Raw genomic sequence first — 25377 nt, forward strand, 5'->3', positions numbered from 1 at the left:
TCCTTGTTTTACACAACTCTTTTTTTCTTACGTGAGATAAAATAACCTAATGGGCTCCACTTTTGTGTAGGGCTCTACTAATCCACCTAAGGAAGTATAAGAAGGGCAGCATCAACGTTGTTTTATGTCGTCCCTTTTATTTGAGAGAAAAACTTTTTCTGCTCTTGCGTTGCTGCACCTGAGTTGTGATCTTATTCGAGAAGAAAAACACAGCAATTTGTACCTGTTTTACCGGGTTTTTAGCACTTTGCACCCTTGGATTACACCATTTTAGCACTTTGCACCCTTAAATTACAAAATTAGCATAATGCACCATTTAAACATAGCTTGTTTGCCACTTTGCACCCCAAATCACTTTTGGCTTAGAAAACTTACCTGCAACTTGCTCGAAAACATGGAAAATTGGCAAATTCATAATTTTCTTGTTATCTATCCTCTTCTCCCAATTGTTAATCACCTTTCCACCATTTTTATCTTTCATGATCCCTTTAATCAAAAACTCCTAATATCTTTTTAGACATTTCTTTCAGTGATAAATCAGTCAAATGACACAATAAGGCTATTGGGAGGTTTATTTGTTGGCAAGGAGGTGGTGCTTATTAGTTTCATGATGGGAGGAATTTTGTGCTCCCATTGAATAGTATGGATCTGAAAAATGATTAGAAAATAGCGTTACAATGGAATAAAACTTGATCTTCTGAAGGTGTGGTATCGAACTCTTGTCTATGTATTACGACCATTCTTGAGTTTTAGTTCAAAATTTACATATTATGGCAATTAGAAATGGCTAAAAAGAATTTAGGTTTTTTTTTTTTTTATTAAAATGACGAAGGATAAAAATGGTAGAACGATGATTAAGAATTGGTGGAAGAAGATAGATAATTAGAGAATTACAAATTTGTTCATTTTCCAGATTTTCAGCAAGTTGCAAGTAATTTTTCTAAGCCAAAAGTGATTTGGGGTGCAAAGTGCCAAACAATTTATGTTTAAAGGGTGCAATCTGCCAATTTTGCAATTTAAGGGTGCAAAGTGCCAAAAGGGTGTAAAAAACACAGGATTAGTCTTGTATTTTTTTAGATGGATGTTGTTTGATGGATTTTATTTGATTTACTTGTCGAATTTGATCTGTATCAAATTTTATTTTTTTTTGAAAAAATTGCAAATTTTTTTTTTTGTGAAATTAACCCCAAATATATTGCAATGAAAGATAAAAAACATATTCTAAGTGTTTTTGGACAAAAAAAAAATTCAAATTATCAAAAATATTTTCATTTAAAACAACCAAAATCCATATAAAACTAAATTAAAAAACAAGTAAATCAAATAAAATCCATCAAACAACATCCATCTAAAAAAATACAAGACTAATCCTGTGTTTTTTTCTTCCTACTAAACACGCGTTTCACACCCGCCTGTGGGGCATCGGACGAGCTCGATGGCGGTGGAATTGGCCCTATCGAGCTACCTGGAGGTGGTGGTGGGGCATCCGACGAGCTCGAAGGAGGTGGAAGTGGGGCATCCGGCTCGATCAATCTGACAATATCATTTAGGGTCCCCCACATGACCGTATGAGCGTCGGATGGCGCAAGTCCCCGCACCTCGCTAAGTGTACCCTTCACCAACTCCAAAATTTGTGAAAGTTGGACCTCCTTATCGGTACCACCCTCTGGACGAGCTTCATGGGGTCGAGGTCGATCCGCCTGGGGTCGAGGTGGATGGGCTCCATGCCTACTCAGTTGTAACATGCATCTGGGTCGGAACCAATTCATGTAGTCCGGCGAAGTGTCCGCCTCCCCGAGTTCAATTTCAACGGACCCCGACTCCTCGTCCAGACAATACTCCTCCCACCGATCAGAGAATCGTTCGCCGTACGCAACGAAAATTGAGTTCTGGACCGGTCGACCTTTGCTAACTAGAGCTTTGTACATATCTTTTGACATGTATGCACGACCTGGAATGATTTGCACCCGGTTGAACTGCCTCAACACTCTGTCCGGATAATATGCCTCGAAGTGGTCCATGCAACATATCATCCCACTAAACCAAGCAGAATCTGGCATCGGGAAACGATCACGAATAGCCGTATACGGTGACCATAAAACCTAGTAAAATAAATAAAAAATTAGATTTAAAAACCTTCTTAAGTAGTAATAACAAATTATTAAACTGGTATGTTACCTGATCGGGGATCAAATCATCTAATCGAGATCGCAGGTACGACGCTCGTTCAGGCGTTGAAGTAGTCTTTGACTGAGGCTCCCATCGGCTCGCTAATGGCCCCTCGAATTCCGTCTTCAATGTGCCACCCGCCAAATAAGGAAAGTGCTCGTAAATCCATGACTGAAAGAGCGTCAGCCAGCCAGCCATCGAGTTCGTTGATTTTTGTGAGGCTGAGGAAAGCTCATCGTACAACCGGCAAAGACATGCAGTGCCCCAAGCATACTCGCCGATCCGATCCAAATCAGATACAAGATTTAGGTACTCAACGCTTACCATGTTGCCTGTCTTGTCGCACAGTATAGTACACCCGAGCAAAAATAACAAATACGCCCGAATGGCGTATGTCCTCTTCTCCGCACTATCTCTCATGGTCACTTTGCTAAATTTAGCCTTCAACCATTCCAACTTGACCGCTTTCTTCTTGTTTACATCGTCCGGGTACTCACCTAGCAACTCGAACATCAAAGTACTGGGGATCGTTTTGGAATCACGGACCAAACGCTCGCAAGCTACGGTACGCCCAACAACTGGCAAACCGATCAACGTACTCACATCGTCAAGTGTGATGGTCATCTCTCCAACAGGTAAGTGAAATGTGTTGGTAGCTGGCTCCCATCTCTCTATGAAGGCTCTAAGTAGATGGCCGTCCACAGTATTGTACGATGCCTGTACAACTGACATTAAACCACATCTTTGTACTACCTCTGTAATAAACGGCGCCGGCTCCCAACCTTTCAAAGTTCCTGTGTGATTTCGTATTCGAAATTCTGAGCCGCGCTCCGAACGATCTGGCCCTCCGTTCACAATATGATAAGCAATGTGCTTATCAAATTTTGTGTACAATTCCGGTATCTCGGGACCTCGGACCGGTTCGTTGCTCGAATCACCAACTTCTACAGTCGAAGGTAGAGCCGGCACCGGATTCGTTGACGAAGAACCCTCTCCAGACTTCTTCTTGGTCGTGGTCTTTTTCTTGGTCGTGACTGGTATGCCCTTGCCTCTATCGGATAATTCCTTCCTCTTCTTACGGTTCGAGACAGTCGGAGGTATACGAGGTTCACGTGGTTCTTCCACTGCAAAATAACACACAAATAAAAATTAATATACATAATATAAACACAAGCAAATAAAAATAGGGAAAAAAAAAAAAAAATTCACAGTTCAAATTCGACAGCTACCTATCGAAAATTGGTTGAATTTTCGACAGCTACCTGTCGAAAATTGGTTGAATTTTCGACAAGTCGCTGTCGAAAATTCAACCAATTTTCGACAGGTAGCTGTCGAATTACCAAAATTCCAAATTCAACAATTTCACCATTTTCGACATCTACATGTCGATTTTGGATGAATTTTCGACATCAACCTGTCGAAAATTCATCGAAAATCGACATATACAGGTCGAAAATGGTGAACGAAGAACCGACCCACGAATCTCAAATCAATGCTCAAATCGACTGAAATCAGATGCACCCATTACTAATTAACGATCATTCTAACCTAAAACAACCAAATCCTAATTACCCATATCAAACAATCAAATCTTAAATAAATATTAAAGAAAAAAAATCGAAACAACTATAACTTACTATTCGAAGACGACGACGGCGGCGGCTTTGGGCGACGTTGGGCGGCGTTCGGCGGTGTTTGGCGTCGGCGTCCGGCGGCGGCGATGGTTGGAGCGGCGGCGGCGGCGTCGGGCGGCGTGGGAGGGGTGGACGGAGGGAGGGGTGGACGGAGGGAGGTTTTTTTGTGTTTGAATTTTTTTTTTCTTTTTTTTTTTATTTGGTTTTCAAATAGGTAATTTCAAAGAAAAAATGATGTAATTAGTATTTTGTATGAAAGGGTATTTTTGTACTTTTATTTTTATTTTGGTATTAAAGTAAGAAAAAACTTATAAATATGTACTCAATTGTGGTTTTCAACTTGGTAGTATTCAACTAAGCAAAAATTAGTATTCAAAATAGTTGCCCCCTTGTTAATCACCCTTCCACCATTTTTATCTTTCATGATCCCTTTAATCAAAAACTCCTAATATCTTTTTAGACATTTCTTTCAGTGATAAATCAGTCAAATGACACAATAAGGCTATTGGGAGGTTTATTTGTTGGCAAGGAGCTGGTGCCTATTAGTTTCATGATGGGAGGAATTTTGTGCTCCCATTGAATAGTTTGGATCTGAAAAATGATTAGAAAATAGCGTTACCATGGAATAAAACTTGATCTTCTGAAGGTGTGGTATCGAACTCTTGTCTATGTATTACGACCATTCTTGAGTTTTAGTTCAAAATTTACATATTATGGCAATTAGAAATGGCTAAGAAGAATTTAGCTTTTTTTTTTTTTTCTCTTATTAAAATGACGAAAGATAAAAATGGTAGAACGATGATTAAGAATTGGTGGAAGAAGATAGATAATTAGAGAATTACAAATTTGTCCATTTTCCAGATTTTCAGCAAGTTGCAAGTAATTTTTCTAAGCCAAAAGTGATTTGGGGTGCAAAGTGCCAAACAATTTATGTTTAAAGGGTGCAATCTGCCAATTTTGCAATTTAAGGGTGCAAAGTGCCAAAAGGGTGTAATTCAAGCGTGCAAAGTGCGAAAAACCCACCCTGTTTTACCCCATTCAAGCTCCACATTTTGAAACAAGATGATCATAAGATGTGTCTCTTGGCTTATAAATATCAGATTGTGGTGCATTATTAGAAACTATATTTTTGCACAAAACGAGTACAAACTAGAGAACATTTCTCGGAATCTAAAAGATTCTGTTGAATTTGAATATGACACCATAAATGATAAACGTGTAAGAAGATTCATAGTTGGGAGTTGGTTGTAATTATCCAAACATGAGGAGGGGGTTTCGTAATTTGACCCTAATAGTAATAATCTATTTTTAATGAAGAATTGGTCTAAAGTTTACATATGTGGTGTCGGATCTATGATACGCGTAAAACCTACGTATAAATAACCGCAAGTGTACAGTATCGCGTTTTGTAGAATAGTGAATTCCATATATCGATCCACAGGGAATTAAGTTCCTAAATCTACCAAGTACCGTAATTATACTATCCTAAACTCTATCTAGACGAAGGAAATAATGGGGGATGAAATGAAGCAAAAAGGAAACAAAAATAAAAACAACGGTCCGCCAGTATAATCGAGGAATTCCGACGTGTGATGGCTTCTAGGGTAAAATCCACCAGTGTACTATCGATAAAGATCTACAAATCCGAATCTAATGTCAATTCTATGTTCGCTAACCCAGACACTAAAGTACCCTAACCCCCGTCTCCAGTGTAGTTAGAGTCTACCCACAGGTCCGACGTCTCCGTTCAGAACCTGATATTAAGAGAGCATTTAGGTCAAGTCCTTAAGGGCTACCCGAGGTGCATCACGTCTCCGTTTCCACAACCCGAGCTATGTTTTCCTAAAATCAAACGAGAAATCCTCTCTCGAGTTCATCCCCATTTACAATCAATTCAACTGTTGGCCAAACAATCGAAAGCATTTAATACAGGAAAACATAAACAGAATCAAAGAACGACAAATAGATCACAGATCTGGAAATCAAAATCAATATATACAAGGTTTCATTTCCCTAAAAGAAAATGCTCAGGTCATTACAAACATAGCATCAAAATGAAGAACACGAGAAATCATAAACTAAACGTAAAGAAAAGCTTATGAAAAACCCGAGTCGAAACCCTCGTCGAAGCTTCCCGCGAAGAACTGGCGAGAACCGAAGAAAAACCGAAGAAGAAGTCGAGAAGATAATCGAGATGTTGAAAAATGAAAAAGAGACCTTCTATTTATAGTGAAAAATCAAAGAAAAATATCTAGTCTCGATTTCTGTGCCCAGATCGCGATCTGGGATTCTTGGATCGCGATCTGGCAACCTCGAAAACTGCCCACCGCCTTCCCTGATCGCGATCCAGGAAGTGCGGATCGCGATCTGCCCCAACTTTTCGCTGCTACTGGAATTTGCCACCAGATCGCGATCCGGTGATTCTGGATCGCGATCTGGCCTCTGCATCAACTTCAAACACTTTTTTCACCCTTTTTCAGCCTGAATTCGACAATTGTGCATTTCACAAAAGTTGTAGCCCTTGAAGTTAGCTTTCTAAATCCACTTGAATCAGCCCAATCGGAGGTCGTATGCAAAAGTTATGCTCGAAATACCAAACACTGCCACAATCCGCGAGAATGCACTTTTGCACGTGTTTGGTTTGGTTCTCGGCTTCGCTTCCAAAATCGTTTCGAATCGGCAAAAATAGCTTCTCTTTACCTAAAATATAAATAAAACAAAAACAACATAATATATACAAATAAAGCCGAAAACTCGGACGAACGAGGACCAAAACTCGAAGAATTGATAAGTGAAAATCATGCAAAATGAACACTTATCACACCCTCAAACTTAGATCTTTACTCGTCCCGAGTAAATCAAAACGAAAGAACAACAAAAAGGAAAAAGAAACAACAAACTAAACCTAGGCCACTAACGTAGGGAAACACGATTGCATTTAGCGTATGCAACAAGCCGTTGAACCCCTGGGTACCCCCAAAGGACGAGTTGTGTCTCGTGAGGGTTTTCAGACAACACACCCACAAAGTTGCCGGATTGGTCAAAGCATTGCAATTAATTCCAAAGATAAAACGAGCTAGATAACCTAAAATCTCATAATGGCCCACGACTTTAAGGTATTTGACTTTCCTACCGACGCAATTAGTTGTTTCTACACCAAAATGAAAGATAGACTCAAGAATCCGTAATTAAACAATAAACACAATTATCGAGGGTTTTGAGTAGAAATGTGGGTGAAAAGCAAGTTTTGATTCTGAAATTCAAAAACTCGAGTTGGGCATAAGTAGGTCTATTTATTCAATAAGAAACGACAACAACAACATTTTTGGTGATTTTCATCACAACTTTTTTCTTTTTTCATTTTTTTTTTTGAAATGGGCATAATTGTGACTCGTGCAAGGCTCGACACCACTGTGTTATCTCCCTGACCCATGTATCGAACTTTAGTCCAAGAAACCCCCAAGCTCGAAAGCTCGAGGGACTTAGGTGACGAGGTGCACCCAACGGGTTAAGCTCGAGTCAGAAAGGCGGGGAAATCAGAGCGTGAATCACAACAATACCACAAATTATTATTTTTCTCTCTTTTTTTTTTTTTTTTTTTTTTTTTTTTTTAATATAACACAAAAACGTAAAGACCATAGATAGAACTTTTAGCCAACAACTGGAAATCGTGAACACATAATTCAATTCTAACTCGCCCCCCAAACCTCAGACTATTATACCCCTTAGAAAAGTGCGCTCAAGCTTAATCGGAGAGGATTCGAAAGGCTATCCACACAAGTTGCAAAAACGCAGTCGGAAGGTTCATCTATAATTAGCCGGTTATCCACAATTTCAATTTTAAAATCAACTAGCCCATCTACTAATTCATTAATTGCTTTGCTTCAATAGAATCCGGAAATGCAACTTACACTCGATCCTAAATGAGATGCATGTGACAAACATAACACAATTACGGAAATCGAAATACATAAACGAGACTAAATTATATGATATGCATGCAAAAGACCAAATCAAAATAAGCTAAACTCCCCCCAAACTTAAATCATGCATTGCCCTCAATGCGAAAATAAAAGAAAGGAGAAAGAAATACGCCCTGAACAGTCGTGCCGCAGATTGATCAGTGTTCTACGGTTGCGAAAGTGTTCTTTGGTTGCACGGGGTGCCGTCAATTTTGGCACCGAGGGCGAATTGCCGGAATTGCCTAGACTTCCCGACTTCTTACTCTTCTTTCCTTGGGGACGAGATACCGGCAAAAATCAAGAAAAATGGGTGAAATCTAGCTTTAAATAAAAAAAATGCAAAAATAAAAGAAAACTAACAAAATAAATGACGAAAAATGAATAATGGGTTGCCTCCCATTCAGCGCCTGTTTTACAGTCGACGGCTCGACACGTTTTGGACGGATTATGTCCAATCCAAAACCTTGTAGATTGCGCATCCATCCGTCAGTCTTGATACATACTTTGCAATCATATCGTGGACTAGATTGCAATCTTGTAATGACCATCCCAACCCATGGTACTTTTCGTTTGCTTTGGAAATCAGTCGGTAGGAGACTAGGATGGGTTGCTTGCCTACCGATCTCTCAAACTCGTACACAAGATATTCGAGCTTTGGAGTAAGCTCTACCTCAAATCTGAAACTCGTCTCCTCGCTCACACTCAAATCCGGAGTAGCAATGTGGATAGGATTTCGTTCTTCAAGTTCCTCTACCATCATCTTCATCCCACTCTCATCACACACAAAAGTATCTACAGAACTGGGATGAATAATTCCCTCAAGGTGCTCAACCTCATCGTTCATACGAAAATCTGTAAATGCCTTGTTGTCTTCATAAAGGATGGTCGGATGTGGTTTATGAATGTGACATCTCTGAAAATTTTCGAAAATATTTGCCAAAAAGTGGAGTTCTTCTTGTAGATAGCAGAAGTGCTCATTTGTTTGTGCAATTCCATTTTCTGGGTTCAACCTTCGATGTCTTTCAATATCCTCCAACTCATGTTGAATGTAATCAGCTCTGGATTGAATCTTGCAAAGAGAGAGATCATAAATCGAGGCCATCGATGTATACAAATCTGCTATAAAAAAAATCAAAAGAAAAAAAAAATGTCTAAAGTAAAGTAAGGATAGTTGGTAACGATATTAGTAAATTCAAGATTAACTAATTCCCCGGCAACGGCGCCAAAAACTTGATACGCGTAAAACCTACGTATAAATAACCGCAAGTGTACAGTATCGCGTTTTGTAGAATAGTGAATTCCATATATCGATCCACAGGGAATTAAGTTCCTAAATCTACCAAGTACCGTAATTATACTATCATAAACTCTATCTAGACGAAGGAAATAATGGGGGATGAAATGAAGCAAAAAGGAAACAAAAATAAAAACAACGGTCCGCCAGTATAATCGAGGAATTCCGACGTGTGATGGCTTCTAGGGTAAAATCCACCAGTGTACTATCGATAAAGATCTACAAATCCGAATCTAATGTCAATTCTATGTTCGCTAACCCAGACACTAAAGTACCCTAACCCCCGTCTCCAGTGTAGTTAGAGTCTACCCACAGGTCCGACGTCTCCGTTCAGAACCTGATATTAAGAGAGCATTTAGGTCAAGTCCTTAAGGGCTACCCGAGGTGCATCACGTCTCCGTTTCCACAACCCGAGCTATGTTTTCCTAAAATCAAACGAGAAATCCTCTCTCGAGTTCATCCCCATTTACAATCAATTCAACTGTTGGCCAAACAATCGAAAGCATTTAATACAGGAAAACATAAACAGAATCAAAGAACGACAAATAGATCACAGATCTGGAAATCAAAATCAATATATACAAGGTTTCATTTCCCTAAAAGAAAATGCTCAGGTCATTACAAACATAGCATCAAAATGAAGAACACGAGAAATCATAAACTAAACGTAAAGAAAAGCTTATGAAAAACCCGAGTCGAAACCCTCGTCGAAGCTTCCCGCGAAGAACTGGCGAGAACCGAAGAAAAACCGAAGAAGAAGTCGAGAAGATAATCGAGATGTTGAAAAATGAAAAAGAGACCTTCTATTTATAGTGAAAAATCAAAGAAAAATATCTAGTCTCGATTTCTGTGCCCAGATCGCGATCTGGGATTCTTGGATCGCGATCTGGCAACCTCGAAAACTGCCCACCGCCTTCCCTGATCGCGATCCAGGAAGTGCGGATCGCGATCTGCCCCAACTTTTCGCTGCTACTGGAATTTGCCACCAGATCGCGATCCGGTGATTCTGGATCGCGATCTGGCCTCTGCATCAACTTCAAACACTTTTTTCACCCTTTTTCAGCCTGAATTCGACAATTGTGCATTTCACAAAAGTTGTAGCCCTTGAAGTTAGCTTTCTAAATCCACTTGAATCATCCCAATCGGAGGTCGTATGCAAAAGTTATGCTCGAAATACCAAACACTGCCACAATCCGCGAGAATGCACTTTTGCACGTGTTTGGTTTGGTTCTCGGCTTCGCTTCCAAAATCGTTTCGAATCGGCAAAAATAGCTTCTCTTTACCTAAAATATAAATAAAACAAAAACAACATAATATATACAAATAAAGCCGAAAACTCGGACGAACGAGGACCAAAACTCGAAGAATTGATAAGTGAAAATCATGCAAAATGAACACTTATCAATCTACATGACTCTTTCTAAATTGTCGAAAATAGCTAATTCAGTTACAAACATTGTGATCTTCTCTATTTCTTTGAACATATAAAAATATGTTTGAATCTTTCAATGTCGTGACAGGTATAAGAATGGCGAGCGTATCTTCTTCTTCTTCAGAGGAATACAAGAAACTCGTAAACGAGATTACCAAAGGGAAAGAAAAAGTGAAACATCTAAAAGAATCTTCTTCCAAAATCGGAGATAGTGTTTTAGAGAGTAAGTTCTTCAATATATTTTTGCTTGTTTAAATAGTAATATTGTTGTCGTTGATAGTCATATTAACTATATTACTGTTACTCTGTTGCACAGTAATATTTACACAACAAAAATCACTAATATTGTGTAATAGAGTAATATTAATATGTTGTTCGTTCAACATAAGTAAACATAATAAAAAGCCAAAATAATTAATATTGATGTGGTTGAGAGTAATATTATTGTCATCCACAGTAATATTACTGTAACAACAGTAATATTACCGTCAACCATAGTAATATTATTGTGTTTACAGTTATATTACAATAGTAGACAATAATATTATTAAGTTAATCTGTCAACAACTCAAACAAAACAAAAAACCAAAAAAATTATATTTATGTGGTTGTCAGTAATATTATTGTGTTAATTTTACAGCCAACGACAGTAATATAATTACGTTGACTTGTCGAAAAATCAAACAAAAAAACCCGATAAAATAATAATATTGTTGTGGTTGACAGTAATTGTACTATCAACGACAGAACAACTACTGTCACCGACAGTATAATTACTGTTATTGATAGTACAACTACGGTCCATGTTCAGCGGCAAGCGTAAAAAAAAGGGAAACAATTTAGGGAAAAAAATATTAAAAAAGTTAACGCCGGAAACCGGCACCAGAATAAAAAATTGAGAAAAAATAAGTTCAAAAAAAGAAAAGGTGGAAATTGGATTTTTGTGGTCAAAATTGATTAAGTTGAAGTTAATTTGGGGTTACAATTAGTAATTGGTTTTAATACATTATTTCGCATTTATTTATAATACATATTTAAGGGATAAAATTGGCGAAAGAGATATAACCCTTGAACCTAGAATAATAAAAATGGTTGGTCAGGGACTTTGCATAAAAACACTAAAAAAAAAAAGGGTAAATTACAACCACACCCCTCAGGTATGCTTAAATAATTTTAAGGTCCTTATGGTATCGATAATTACATTCACCCCTGAAACGTAGTTAGAAACTCTAATAGGATAAGGCATTGGATACATTATTCCGATAGGGTTATAACGGACTATTACTTTTAGCTAGTGGTGGAGATAACAATAGAGTTATGGGGTGACATAGCTCCCCCAACATTTATTAAGTCACTCATAACTATTTGTTGTATCCACCACTTCCTAAAACCAAATAGTCTGTTAGAACTATATCGTAATAACGTATCCAATGCATTATCCCATTAGAGTTTATAACTATGTTTCAAGGGGGGGAGTGTAATTATCGATACCACAAGGACCATAAAGTTATTTAAGCATACCTCAGGGATATGGGGGTAATTTACCCTAAAAAAAACAATATACAACACATGGTTTTTGATATAAGAAAAAATGCAACAGATAGTTCTGAAGCTAATTTTTTTTTTTTTTCAAGGTTTTTAGTTTATTTGACCCTTATTCAAAATTTTCATATAAAATATAACATACATTATATTATGGAATTACAAAAATAAATCAGAAAATTATATTATATATTTCGAAAAACAATAAAAATAATTGTAACTAAAGTCGTCGGGAATCGAAATTTTTGGTAGTTTTATATAAAATTCCAAATCCGTGCCAAAAATGTACGGTTTTAAATTTGGATATTTTTTAATCGGAATCTGTGGAATTCCAAAATTGCATTCCGACACCCCTAACTACATTGCATTTTTTCTTTTTCTTTTTCTTTTATTTTATTTTATGAGATATATGTATGATGATGTTTTTTTTGGTATGTCTCGTGATTTTAAAATTATTAAAATATATTATTGAAATGATGTATAATGATGTTAATTTTAAATGTATTAAAAATCCCCATACTAGCTTATCATCGAATCAAGTTAATCAACTGCTGAATCTTTAGTGCATTAAATATTAAAACAATTAATATGGATCATGCAATTAATTCGCTAAATTTAATATTATCCATTTGTCCATTCTTTTATTTTATAATAAAACTTATTTATTATTTGAAATTTGAAATATATATATTAACATTGTATATTAATGTACATTTTGGTAGAATTTTATACATAATGTATAAAATAATATATTTTTTGAGTTAACTACGGATAATTTAATTTAAACTTAATAATTTATTCATATCTTGAAATATTCTATTATCAACATATATTATTTCCTCTCCATGTACCATATGTCGTTCTACTTTCTCTGTTCTTGGCTTCTTCAGACGATTTGAGAGTCAAACGCCACCAAATGGCATACTTTGACAGTAAGACGGCTCATTCGCCGATGACCGTTGTATCTCAGAGTATAAATGTTTGTTGTAGAGATGGAGAGAGATGGTTCATGTTTTTCCTTCATTTTTTGTCTTCACTCTTCTATGAGTGAGCGATACAGTCTTAGTGATGGGTAAAACGGAGAGTTTTGAGTGTGTCTGAGAGAATTTTTTTAAGTTTTAGGCTGGTGAGTCAGATCTAGATTTCTGGGTTGACAGTAATATTACTGTAACAATAGTAATATTGCCATAAATCACAGTAATATTATTGTGCTTACAGTAATATTTCAATAACAGACATTAATATTATTATGTTACTCCATCAATAACTCAAACAAAATAAAAAACCCAAAAAAATAATAATATTGATGTGGTTGACAATAATATTATTGTGTTTACAGTTATTTTACTGTCCGACAGTAATATAATTACGTCGACTTGTCAACAAATCAAAAAAAATTAAAAAAATAATAATAATAACAAAAATAATAATAATAATATTGTGTTTGACTCTAATTGTACTGTCAACGGCAGTACAATTACATATATGTATTGTCAACGTCAGTACAATTACGTTAATGTACTGTCAGTGACAATATAATTACGTTAATTTACAGCCAGTGACAGTATAATTACAGTCTGTTAATGACTGCACAATTACCGTCAACGTTTAGCGGCCGGCGGAAAAAAAAAACCACTAAAAAAAGTCAATGCCAGAAACCAGCGGCGAAAAAAATAGACCAGAGAAAAAAAATATCGAAAAAGTCAATGCCGGAAACCGGCAGCAGAAAAACAGACCATAAAAAGAAAAGAAAATCGTAAAGTCAACGCCGGAAACCAGCGGCAAAAAATAATTTCTGAATTTTTTTTTTTTAAAAAAAAGGTCAAAATTGGATTTTTGTGGTCCAAATTGATTAAATTGGAGTTACAATTAAGAATTGGGTGTAAAGGCTTGGGGGTAATTTTGTTATATACATTAATTTTTCATTTATTTATAAAAAATATTAAAGGGATGGGCTTATTGGCGAAAAAGATATAGCCCTAAACCTCGAGCTCATCGAGTTATTTTTTTTTTTGGCTCAAGCTCGAGTCCATTTTGCCGAGCTCGAGTCCATCTTCCTGTTTTGGCCAGATCAAGCTCGAGCTCGAGCTCATCGAGTTATTTTTTTTTTTTGGCTCAAGCTCGAGCTCGAACTCATTTAGGTTTTTTTTAATTATTTATTTTTTTATTAAAAAAAATATTTATAGTAAAATGAAAAAAATTATAAAAAAATAATAAACTGTAGTTATATTGTTTTTAATTTTTATATATTATAATATTTTATCTTATTATGAATTATCTAAGTAATATAGATTTGTTTATGTTTGAATACTATAAATACTTATTATTAAAAACTATTTACTATTTAACTAATAATTAATATATATATATATATATATGTAAATTAAAAAAAAAAAAAAAAAAAAAAACCAGCTCGCGAGTTGTTGAACAACTAAAATTGGGCTCGAGCTCGTGCTTGTCCGAAGCTCGAACTCATGAGCTCGAGCTCGAGGTAAAAAAACCCAAGCTCGAGTTCGAGCCTTTGTCGAGTCGGCTCGGCTCGTTTACCACCCCTAACCGCCAGACTGGTAGAAGTGAAATCAAAGAAATCTCTTTCTCCTCCACTGTTGCCTGCTGCCATTATTTTCTATTTTATGTTTTGTTCGTACGAATCAACCGGGCACCAAGCCTTGCGCGGTGCTTCATCACTAGTATATATATAGAGGTAAGAGGTGATATGACTCCCCGAACATTTTTTAAATGCTTATTACTTTATATAAGATTTATAAATTTTTATCATGGTAGCATTAACGCCCCGCGGAAAAAAAATATAGTGCACATCGGTCCCCAGGACATGAAATCTTGACTCCAGTAATTGTTTGAGGGGTGTGGATGTAATTATCAATACTAGAGGGACCTTAGAGTTATTTTAACATACCTTAGGGGTGTAGGTGTAATTTACCCTAAATATAATCACGCATATAAATTATAGGGTAAATTACGAAAATCCCCTGGATTTGGGCTAAATTACGAAAAATACCCCAAATATCCGTAATTACCAAAATTTCGTCGACATTTGTTTCAATAGTACATTTTTGCACAAAATGGGTACAAACTAGAGAACATTTCTCGGAATCAAGAAGATTTTGCTTAATTTGACACCATAAAAGATGAACGTGTACGAAGATTTATAGTCGAGGGGGTTGGTTGTAATTATCCAAATATGAGAAGAGAGTGTCGTAATTTGACCTTACTTAAGAGGTGGCCCTAATTTAGTCTAATAATAATAATCTATTTTTTATAAAGAATTGGTTTAAAGTTTACATATGTGGTGTCAGATCTACAAAACTCTTTCTAAATTGTCAAAAATAGCTAATTCAGTTACAAACTTGTGGTCTTCTCTATTTCTTTGAACATATAAAAATATGTTTGAATCTTTCAATGTCGTGACAGGTATAAGAATGGCGAGCGTATCTTCTTCTTCTTCAGAGGAATACAAGAAACTCGTAAACGAGATTACCAAAGGGAAAGAAAAAGTGAAACATCTAAAAGAATCTTCTTCCAAAATCGGAGATAGTGTTTTAGAGAGTAAGTTGGTCTCGTACGAGGAGGCTCTATCCCTTCTTAAACTATTTGCTCCACAAGGACAATGTCAGTACAACGTTGTGTCATCCTCATCAGACGAAAGGTGATTAATATTTTTACTAAAAAAAATTTATCATAAATGTATAAAATCCAAGGTGGTTGTTCTTCACTCTTCGAAATTTTCATCGATTAGCATATATTTTGTTCGGGTCTCTTTGCAGCGCACGGGTGACAGTGAGACCTAAGGTACCATCCGAAGAATTCGACGATGGATACAGTTGGAGGAAGTACGGCCGAGAATATATATTTGCTCCCCTTCTCACAAGGTGACGAATATGTATGCATGCTACTTGATCTAATCTACTTCTTTGTGCTCAATATACTACGGTCTCTCCCTTTCAAAATAATACACGTGTCTTTTAAGGTTTTTACACACACATGTTAAGAAATGATCGTTAAATATTTTTTTCTGAATGTGCAGAACCTATTACAGATGTATAGATCATGTGAGGGAAGGTTGTATGGCTATGAAAGAAGTGCGTATGTCAGCATATGAGCCGAATGCAGTTGATATCACATACAGAGGGAAGCATACATGCCTGAGGTCGGCACATGTACCACTCGAACAAGTCCTCGGGATTTGACTCTCAAAAATGGACCCTCACCGGACAAGTACTTCGTTTATGCTTTTATTACAACATAGGATTGACGAAAAAATCTACTCCATTCATTGGGTGATCAAAGTTTTAGAGAACGATCGAGCTTGCGTTTTGACTAATGTACTCGGGGAGTTGTTTTTTGATAGTAGAGTTAGGAACGCTATTATATCCGGGCTTGCAATGCGATGAAATCGCTCGAGTTGTTTAACAGAATGGACTTTCATTGTTCGAAAGCATGAATTGAGTGGGGTCCACAAAAATCGGCCAGAGATCGAGCATTATGCTTGTGTGGTTAATCTTCTTGCAAAATTTTGATTTTCGGTGTTCTTTGTTTTTTTTTTTCAAGGATGAAATTTGAATTGGTTTGGTTTTCCAGTTCAAATGTTAAGGATTGATTTTTTTCCAAAAGTACTAATTACGACCGTATTCGTCTGATCTCCACCCCTATGTAATAATCAAGTTACGGGAAATGAATATCTGAAATGATGTTTCAAACTAACATTATTTGCTTTTTTAGACTATTCGGAACGCATTACACAAAATAAGAGTATGAGAAATAATTAACCAAAGAATTTAAGATATTTATTAAGGCACCTAGGTGCAATAACACGGCACTGCGGTGCCACACTACAGAGAATTAGGTTGCAACCTAAGCATCCGGGTGCGCTTAAACGGCACCGAGGTGCCTGTCTACAGAGAGAGAGAGAGGGCTTTCAAGGGCTCGTTATCTTTCTTATCTGGCACCGCGGTGGAAAATTACAGAAAGTGAGGTGTAGATCATCTTTTTTTTTTTTCTTCTCACCTGAAAACTGGGTGTGTAATTTAACAACTACATCTGACACAGTCACACGAGCACATCGATAAACACGGGAGAACAACAAAAATATGAGAGCCTAGCTAGAGCTGCTAAGATTCCAAAAAGCAATTAACATTGGAATAAAGAGTATTCATCTTGATATTTCATCTGCATACTCGAAAAGCTCAACAAAAGAATAATAAATCACAGAATTAAGGACAATTTCTAACCGAATATGAGTGAATAAAAATGAAAAATCTCATGTTTCCACAACATAAAAATCAAAATCCGGGTTCAGTAGGAGAGAAATCCTCAACTTCCACAACATCTGATAATGAGCTTTCAAAACCTGTGTCCAAGTTATCAAAGAAAACTAATCAGCAAAAGGTGTCATTTTTCATATATGGTTGAACTAAGAATGCTGGTAAATGAGCTATATTCACATTTTAAACTAAAAAATAAATCAATAGAAAGATATGATAATTACCTCCTTGCTTTTTGTCAGCAACAAAATCATATCATTAATTGCCGACACCAAATTCGGAACCAAAACTAGTGGTCGATCATAGAACTTAAATTGCAAGTCTATTACTGAATATACCTCTTACCTACATTCCAAATTTGGTCTTTACACATTTGAATCTAAAGCTTAGGGGTTATGATTCTCAAATATTCATTCGTCGAATCACATTACTGGACAACAATGTAAATAGCATGAGTTAAGTTAGGAACTACCTGTCCCAAAGATGACAGCCTAAGACTGATGCCCCCTTCACGTACACGCTATTCTCGGCTATCTGAAACACAAATAAACAAATCCAGTTGGACTAATCATAAATTGCAAAGCAAATAAAAATTCAAATGGAGCACAAATGTCTTTCGCGTACAAATACCTCTAGTACGGTCCTCTGAATCTGGATTAACAATGCTTTTCATGCTAGGAGACTTGATAATATGCAGAGTCTGACCGTCAATAGTTATCTTCTCAACCCATTCAATCTTTTTATAATCCCTTTCGCCTACGCTGCACGTATGTTTGAGCTTATCACATCCTGAGATCACCAATTCTTTAAGAGATTTGGGCAAACCATCAATTGGCAATGAAAGAAGTTTGGGACAATTAACGATTGTTAGACATTCAAGTTTTGTATCGGTAAGCACCGGCAACTCCTTTAGCATTTGGCACTCATTGATTTCAAGAATACGAAGATTAGGGAAACGACTTTCACCGGAAACTACAGACATTCCCCAAGCAGTCATTTTCTTCATCTTTACTATCTTGAGAGACTCCAGACATAGTAATCCGGAAAACCGACTACTAACAGTGTCCAACATAGGCATCTCTTCAATGACAAGCGATTTAAGATTTTCCAGTATCCTCAATTCGTTCAGGACGGAGTTCTTCGTACAACGCATCAAGTGAATAACTGAAAGCTGGGGCAGAGTGCTCAACCAATTAGGAAACTTTTCACCATTATAATTTGCGATCACCAACTCCTTCACATTTTTATGGGGACAAAGACCGTCAAGAACTTCTTCACCATTTTTTACTGCGGCCTTCCATACAAATTCGATCTTGTCAAGGAATGGCTTCGTGTGTAGGCTAGCTTCCTTTGCATCATCATGACTAAGTACATACTCAAGATTTACAATGCAAATGGATCCTCTTAGCATATCCATGTCTTTAAGATGTTGAATACCATGATGAATTTTACTCTTTCCCACTATAAACGCAGACAACGTTTCAAGATTCACCAATTTACGAAACTCCAATGGCATGTTTTGTAGCATACGTGCACTAAAAATAAGATGCCGTAGAGTAACGACGTTCTTCATGTTCTTTGGCCACTGCTTAAGTCCATCACATTTCTCAAGCTTTAGTGTCTCTAAAGCGGTGAGCTGCCCAAACAAATCGGGCAACGCATAGAAAGGATTCCCAGAAAGATTGAGAAGGCGAAGACGCTTCATTTCAAAAATCGAATGGGGCACATTATCAATACCCATATTGCTCAAATCTATCACTCTTGCGTGCTTCATATCTAAAAGAAAATCAAACGAGACCTTGGTTGTGTCACTACTTTTGGATGACACTATCAGAGTCCGCAAGTTCTTCTTGTGTGAGTTTTTTGGCACCACATTATGCACAATCTTGCGGTCCACAAACATATGACGGGTTCCTTTTGGGAAGACGAATTCTTCTTTGCTTGTTTGTTCAACTTCGAAGACGAATTCTTCTTTGCTTGTTTGTTCAACTTCCCGGGAAAGGCAGATATCACCGGATATAAACCGGATCATGCTGTGAATCACATCATGGATTTTGTAAGATTCTTGCCCCTTCGAATTTTGGTTTATGGAGAGACGGAAGAAAGCGGCCGATAGCAACTTCTTGAAGTAACCGCAAGCAACATCTTCCGGGCGCATCTTTCCCGTGGGAATTACTAAACCTTCTGCCATCCAGAGTAAAACCAATTCATTCATTGTGAATTCGTGAGAACTCGGAAAAAATGAACTATAAACCAAGCATGCTTTTAGCTCTAATGGAAGTTGAAAATAGCCAAGTGCTAACACCGGGAAGATTTGATTTTTAATCTCTGCCAAGTGCCATAAATCGCAGCTCAAAACGTACTCCCACTCGGTACGACCACGCTTGTAGCGGAGCATTGTACCAATAGTCGTCGCTATGAGAGGAAGCCCTTTGCACTTTTTTGCTATTTCCATCCGAATAGGCTCCAAGTGTAAGTCGTCTATATGCACTCGGTTCTTGATAATTAGTGAGCAATATTCATCGGTTAAGTCCTTCAAAACGATTGAAGGGGCGGTGCCGACAATTTGGGACACGGCCGTACTAGGAGTGGTAACCAAGACCTTGCTTCCTTTTAACCCGAACATGAACGGAGAAAACAATTGGGCCCAGTCCTCATAGTTTTCACTCCAATAATCATCCAAAACCAATAAAAACTTGTTCCCATGAATCAATTTCTGAAGTTTCATTTGAATGGAATCAATGTTCGATAACTCACATCTTTCTCCTAAGGCAGACTCTATTATAGACCTTGTGATGCTGATGATATCAAAATTTATACCCACAGAGGTCCACATCTTCAAATCAAATTTATCACCAAGTCTAACATCATCACCGTAAGCAATTTGTGCTACAGTTGTCTTTCCAATTCCGGCCATACCCACAATAGGTATGACAGAAACATCATCTCCCTCGTCGGCCAACAATGTATCAACAATATGTTTAATTTCTATGTCTCGTCCAACCACACGCATCTTGTCCACCACAGAACTGTAAGGCCTAGATTCTAAAACCTTCTTGGACCTCTCATTATTGTAAAGCGACTCAATATTTCTTTCAATTTTTTCCAACTTCTTCACTCGATTTGCTACTTTAGTGGCCAACTTTGAATCGAAAGTCGAAAGAAGCATGTTTCTTACCTCCGTTTCTCCTTCATTGGAGGAATTTTCAGAGAGCTTGGCTCTGTATTTTAGAACATCCAAATAAATTCCATCGAGCAAATCGTCGGTAGAGTACACGACTGAAACCGCAAATTCCAGTAAAACCTTCCATGCCTTTTCGTTAGAGGAAGTCCATCTAATTTCTTCCATGCTATCCAACATAGCTCTTATCTTCTCAATCTTTCTTTGCAGCTCCATTGTCGATTTATCAATATTCCAAACTGCAGAGAACTGCTTCGCAGCTTGACTTGCGAATTTCTGCCCTAGTATTCGGAGTGGAGTTTGTAGAAGAGGATTCATTTTTCTGCTGGTTGCGAATATGAACAAACACTAGCTTTGCTTTATTTTTAGTGAAAAGAAAGCAAAGACAAGAAAACATAAAACAAGAAGGAAACGGCTCTGTCTCTGTTTTGTACAAACTTTTTTTTTTTTTTTTAAGCAAACACCACAATGGTGCCACAGTACAGAGATTCAGGTTTCTCAGATGCGCTAATCCCGGCACCGAGGTGCCTGTCTACAGAGAAAGCTTCATTCAACCACCCAGGTGCGCTTCTCTTGCACCCTCGTGGAACATTACTGAAAGTCGTGTTTTTCTGTCGGATTACATAAATTGAATTTCTTTTTCTCATCCGGTAATTCTTTTTCTCTTATATATATGTCATATGTGTGTGTGGTTTAGTGTATTTTTAGTTTCTTATTTACAAAAGCATTTGTATCCCCATTCACTAGTGCGATGCAAGGGATCAATTTTCTTTTTCTTTTCTTTTTTTAATTCTTTTTTGAATAAAATAAAATTAACAAAAACTTTTAACAGTTGATATATAATATAATATATACCAAAAACATTAAAAATAAAAATTCCATTTTAGTTAATTTGAAGTTATCTTGGTCACGGACCTTCCAGAAAAACAAGTCCCATATATAATTTGAAGTTATTTTTTTACATTGTTTCTAAATTACTTTAAACTAATTTTAAAAAAAAAATCAAAATAATTAACGTATATGGAAAGCAATATAGTTAAATTACATGGAACATCAATATAGTGATTAAATTGTTATCCAAATTCTTGAAATGTGAAGTGTTGACCATATTTAGGGGTGGAAATCGGGCGGAATAGATTGGAAATGGCTTTTTCCGAAAAAATCCATTATAATTTTTAAATGCCTCGAAATTGGCGGAATTTCGGAAATTTCAAAAATTGTATTACTTTATAATCTCTTGAAACAAATTTGGACATAAAGAGAATTTACACAATGTCTTCACTCTTTTTCGGAATTCTATAGCGAAATACATGAAAATCCAAAAACTAATTTACCAAAATTGCAATAAATAGAACCATATGTAGAAAAAATAAAAGTTCATTACAAATAAGTCCATCAAGGAATACTTATTCACTAAGGGGTCCACACACAAAAAAAAAATTTGCCAAAAAATCATGACATTGTCCAGAGGTCTGTAAAAGACTAAAATACCCCCTCACATTTTAATATGCTCTAATTTCATCATTTTTATTTAATTTAACCTCAATTTCACCCCAAATTTCTCAAATTATTCAATTTTGAGTACAATTTCGTTCGTCGCCGCCGTTGACTATTTTTTTTTCTCCTCCTTTTTTCGCCGGTTTTCGGCGTTGACTCTTTCGATTGTTTTTCTTTTTCGTTTTATTGTTATTTTTCTTCTTTCTGCCTGCGGTTAACGCCGGTCTCCGGCGGTGTTGACTTTTTTTTTTTTTTTTTTTTTTTTTTTTTTTATTTGATTTTTTTTCTTCAATATATTTTTGCTTGTTTAAATAAATAGTAATATTGTTGTCGTTTATAGTCATATTAACTATATTACTGTTACTCTGTTGCACAGTAATATTTACACAACAAAAATCACTAATATTGTGTAATAGAGTAATATTAATATGTTGTTCGTTCAACATAAGTAAACATAATAAAAAGCCAAAATAATTAATATTGATGTGGTTGAAAGTAATATTATTGTCATCCACAGTAATATTAATGTAACAACACTAATATTACCGTCAACCATAGTAATATTATTGTGTTTTTAGTTATAATACAATAGTAGACAATAATATTATTAAGTTAATCTGTCAACAACTCAAACAAAACAAAAAATCCAAAAGATTATATTTATGTGGTTGTCAGTAATATTATTGTGTTAATTTTACAGCCAACGACAGTAATATAATTACGTTGACTTGTCGAAAAATCAAACAAAAAAACCCGATAAAATAATAATATTGTTGTGGTTGACAGTAATTGTACTATCAACGACAGAACAACTACTGTCACCGACAGTATAATTACTGTTATTGATAGTACAACTACGGTCCATGTTCAGCGGCAAGCGTAAAAAAAAGGGAAACAATTTAGGGAAAAAAATATTAAAAAAGTTAACGCCGGAAACCGGCACCAGAATAAAAAATTGAGAAAAAATAAGTTCAAAAAAAGAAAAGGTCGAAATTGGATTTTTGTGGTCAAAATTGATTAAGTTGAAGTTAATTTGGGGTTACAATTAGTAATTGGTTTTAATACATTATTTCGCATTTATTTATAATACATATTTAAGGGATAAAATTGGCGAAAGAGATATAACCCTTGAACCTAGAATAATAAAAATGGTTGGTCAGGAACTTTGCATAAAAACACTAAAAAAAAAGGGTAAATTACAACCACACCCCTCAGGTATGCTTAAATAATTTTAAGGTCCTTATGGTATCGATAATTACATTCACCCCTGAAACGTAGTTAGAAACTCTAATGGGATAAGGCATTGGATACATTATTCCGATAGGGTTATAACGGACTATTACTTTTAGCTAGTGGTGGAGATAACAATAGAGTTATGGGGTGACATAGCTCCCCCAACATTTATTAAGTCACTCATAACTATTTGTTGTCTCCACCACTTCCTGAAACCAAATAGTCCGTTAGAACTATATCGTAATAACGTATCCAATGCATTATCCCATTAGAGTTTATAACTATGTTTCAAGGGGGGAGTGTAATTATCGATACCACAAGGACCATAAAGTTATTTAAGCATACCTCAGGGATATGGGGTAATTTACCCTAAAAACAACAATATACAACACATGGTTTTTGATATAAGAAAAAATGCAACAGATAGTTCTGAAGCTAATTTTTTTTTTTCAAGGTTTTTAGTTTATTTGACCCTTATTCAAAATTTTCATATAAAATATAACATACATTATATTATGGAATTACAAAAATAAATCAGAAAATTATATTATATATTTCGAAAAACAATAAAAATAATTGTAACTAAAGTCGTCGGGAATCGAAATTTTTGGTAGTTTTATATAAAATTCCAAATCCGTGCCAAAAATGTACGGTTTTAAATTTGGATATTTTTTAATCGGAATCTGTGGAATTCCAAAATTGCATTCCGACACCCCTAACTACATTGCATTTTTTCTTTTTCTTTTTCTTTTATTTTATTTTATGAGATATATGTATGATGATGTTTTTTTTTGGTATGTCTCGTGATTTTAAAATTATTAAAATATATTATTGAAATGATGTATAATGATGTTAATTTTAAATGTATTAAAAATCCCCATACTAGCTTATCATCGAATCAAGTTAATCAACTGCTGAATTTTTAGTGCATTAAATATTAAAACAATTAATATGGATCATGCAATTAATTCGCTAAATTTAATATTATCCATTTGTCCATTCTTTTATTTTATAATAAAACTTATTTATTATTTGAAATTTGAAATATATATATATTAACATTGTATATTAATGTACATTTTGGTAGAATTTTATACATAATGTATAAAATAATATATTTTTTGAGTTAACTACGGATAATTTAATTTAAACTTAATAATTTATTCATATCTTGAATATTCTATTATCAACATATATTATTTCCTCTCCATGTACCATATGTCGTTCTACTTTCTCTGTTCTTGGCTTCTTCAGACGATTTGAGAGTCAAACGCCACCAAATGGCATACTTTGACAGTAAGACGGCTCATTCGCCGATGACCGTTGTATCCCAGAGTATAAATGTTTGTTGTAGAGATGGAGAGAGATGGTTCATGTTTTTCCTTCATTTTTTGTCTTCACTCTTCTATGAGTGAGCGATACAGTCTTAGTGATGGGTAAAACGGAGAGTTTTGAGTGTGTCTGAGAGAATTTTTTTAAGTTTTAGGCTGGTGAGTCAGATCTAGATTTCTGGGTTGACAGTAATATTACTGTAACAATAGTAATATTGCCATAAATCACAGTAATATTATTGTGCTTACAGTAATATTTCAATAACAGACATTAATATTATTATGTTACTCCGTCAATAACTCAAACAAAATAAAAAACCCAAAAAAATAATAATATTGATGTGGTTGACAATAATATTATTGTGTTTACAGTTATTTTACTGTCCGACAGTAATATAATTACGTCGACTTGTCAACAAATCAAAAAAAATTAAAAAAATAATAATAATAACAAAAATAATAATAATAATATTGTGTTTGACTCTAATTGTACTGTCAACGGCAGTACAATTACATATATGTATTGTCAACGTCAGTACAATTACGTTAATGTACTGTCAGTGACAATATAATTACGTTAATTTACAGCCAGTGACAGTATAATTACAGTCTGTTAATGACTGCACAATTACCGTCAACGTTTAGCGGCCGGCGGAAAAAAAAAACCACTAAAAAAAGTCAATGCCAGAAACCAGCGGCGAAAAAAATAGACCAGAGAAAAAAAATATCGAAAAAGTCAATGCCGGAAACCGGCAGCAGAAAAACAGACCATAAAAAGAAAAGAAAATCGTAAAGTCAACGCCGGAAACCAGCGGCAAAA

The 25377-nt window shown here is 35.7% G+C and overlaps 1 protein-coding gene across 1 annotated transcript; it reads right to left on the minus strand.

Annotated features, from left to right (window-relative positions):
• Positions 1 to 17333: 17333 nt before the first annotated feature.
• On the minus strand, positions 17334 to 20814 carry LOC148767611 (putative disease resistance RPP13-like protein 1). The gene is made up of 2 exons (XM_088824700.1): positions 17946 to 20814; positions 17334 to 17401 (listed from the first exon to the last, which is right to left on the minus strand). The coding sequence occupies exons 1-2, from the start codon at positions 20812 to 20814 to the stop codon at positions 17334 to 17336; spliced, it is 2937 nt and encodes a 978-aa protein (XP_088680826.1).
• Between the last annotated feature and the right edge of the window lie 4563 nt (positions 20815 to 25377).

This window comes from Erythranthe guttata, chromosome 10, assembly GCF_056151865.1.
Source record: "Erythranthe guttata isolate IM_541 chromosome 10, IM_541, whole genome shotgun sequence".
NCBI classification, from domain to species: domain Eukaryota; kingdom Viridiplantae; phylum Streptophyta; class Magnoliopsida; order Lamiales; family Phrymaceae; genus Erythranthe; species Erythranthe guttata.

Bases quoted from the DNA above. Each gene is read 5' to 3' on its own strand.
- LOC148767611 (XM_088824700.1), bottom strand. From the start codon at position 20,814: ATGAATCCTCTTCTACAAACTCCACTCCGAATACTAGGGCAGAAATTC. The intron at 17,402-17,945 runs GTATTTGTACGC...ACTTGGACACAG, and splicing joins TTCAGAGGACCGTACTAGAG to GTTTTGAAAGCTCATTATCA.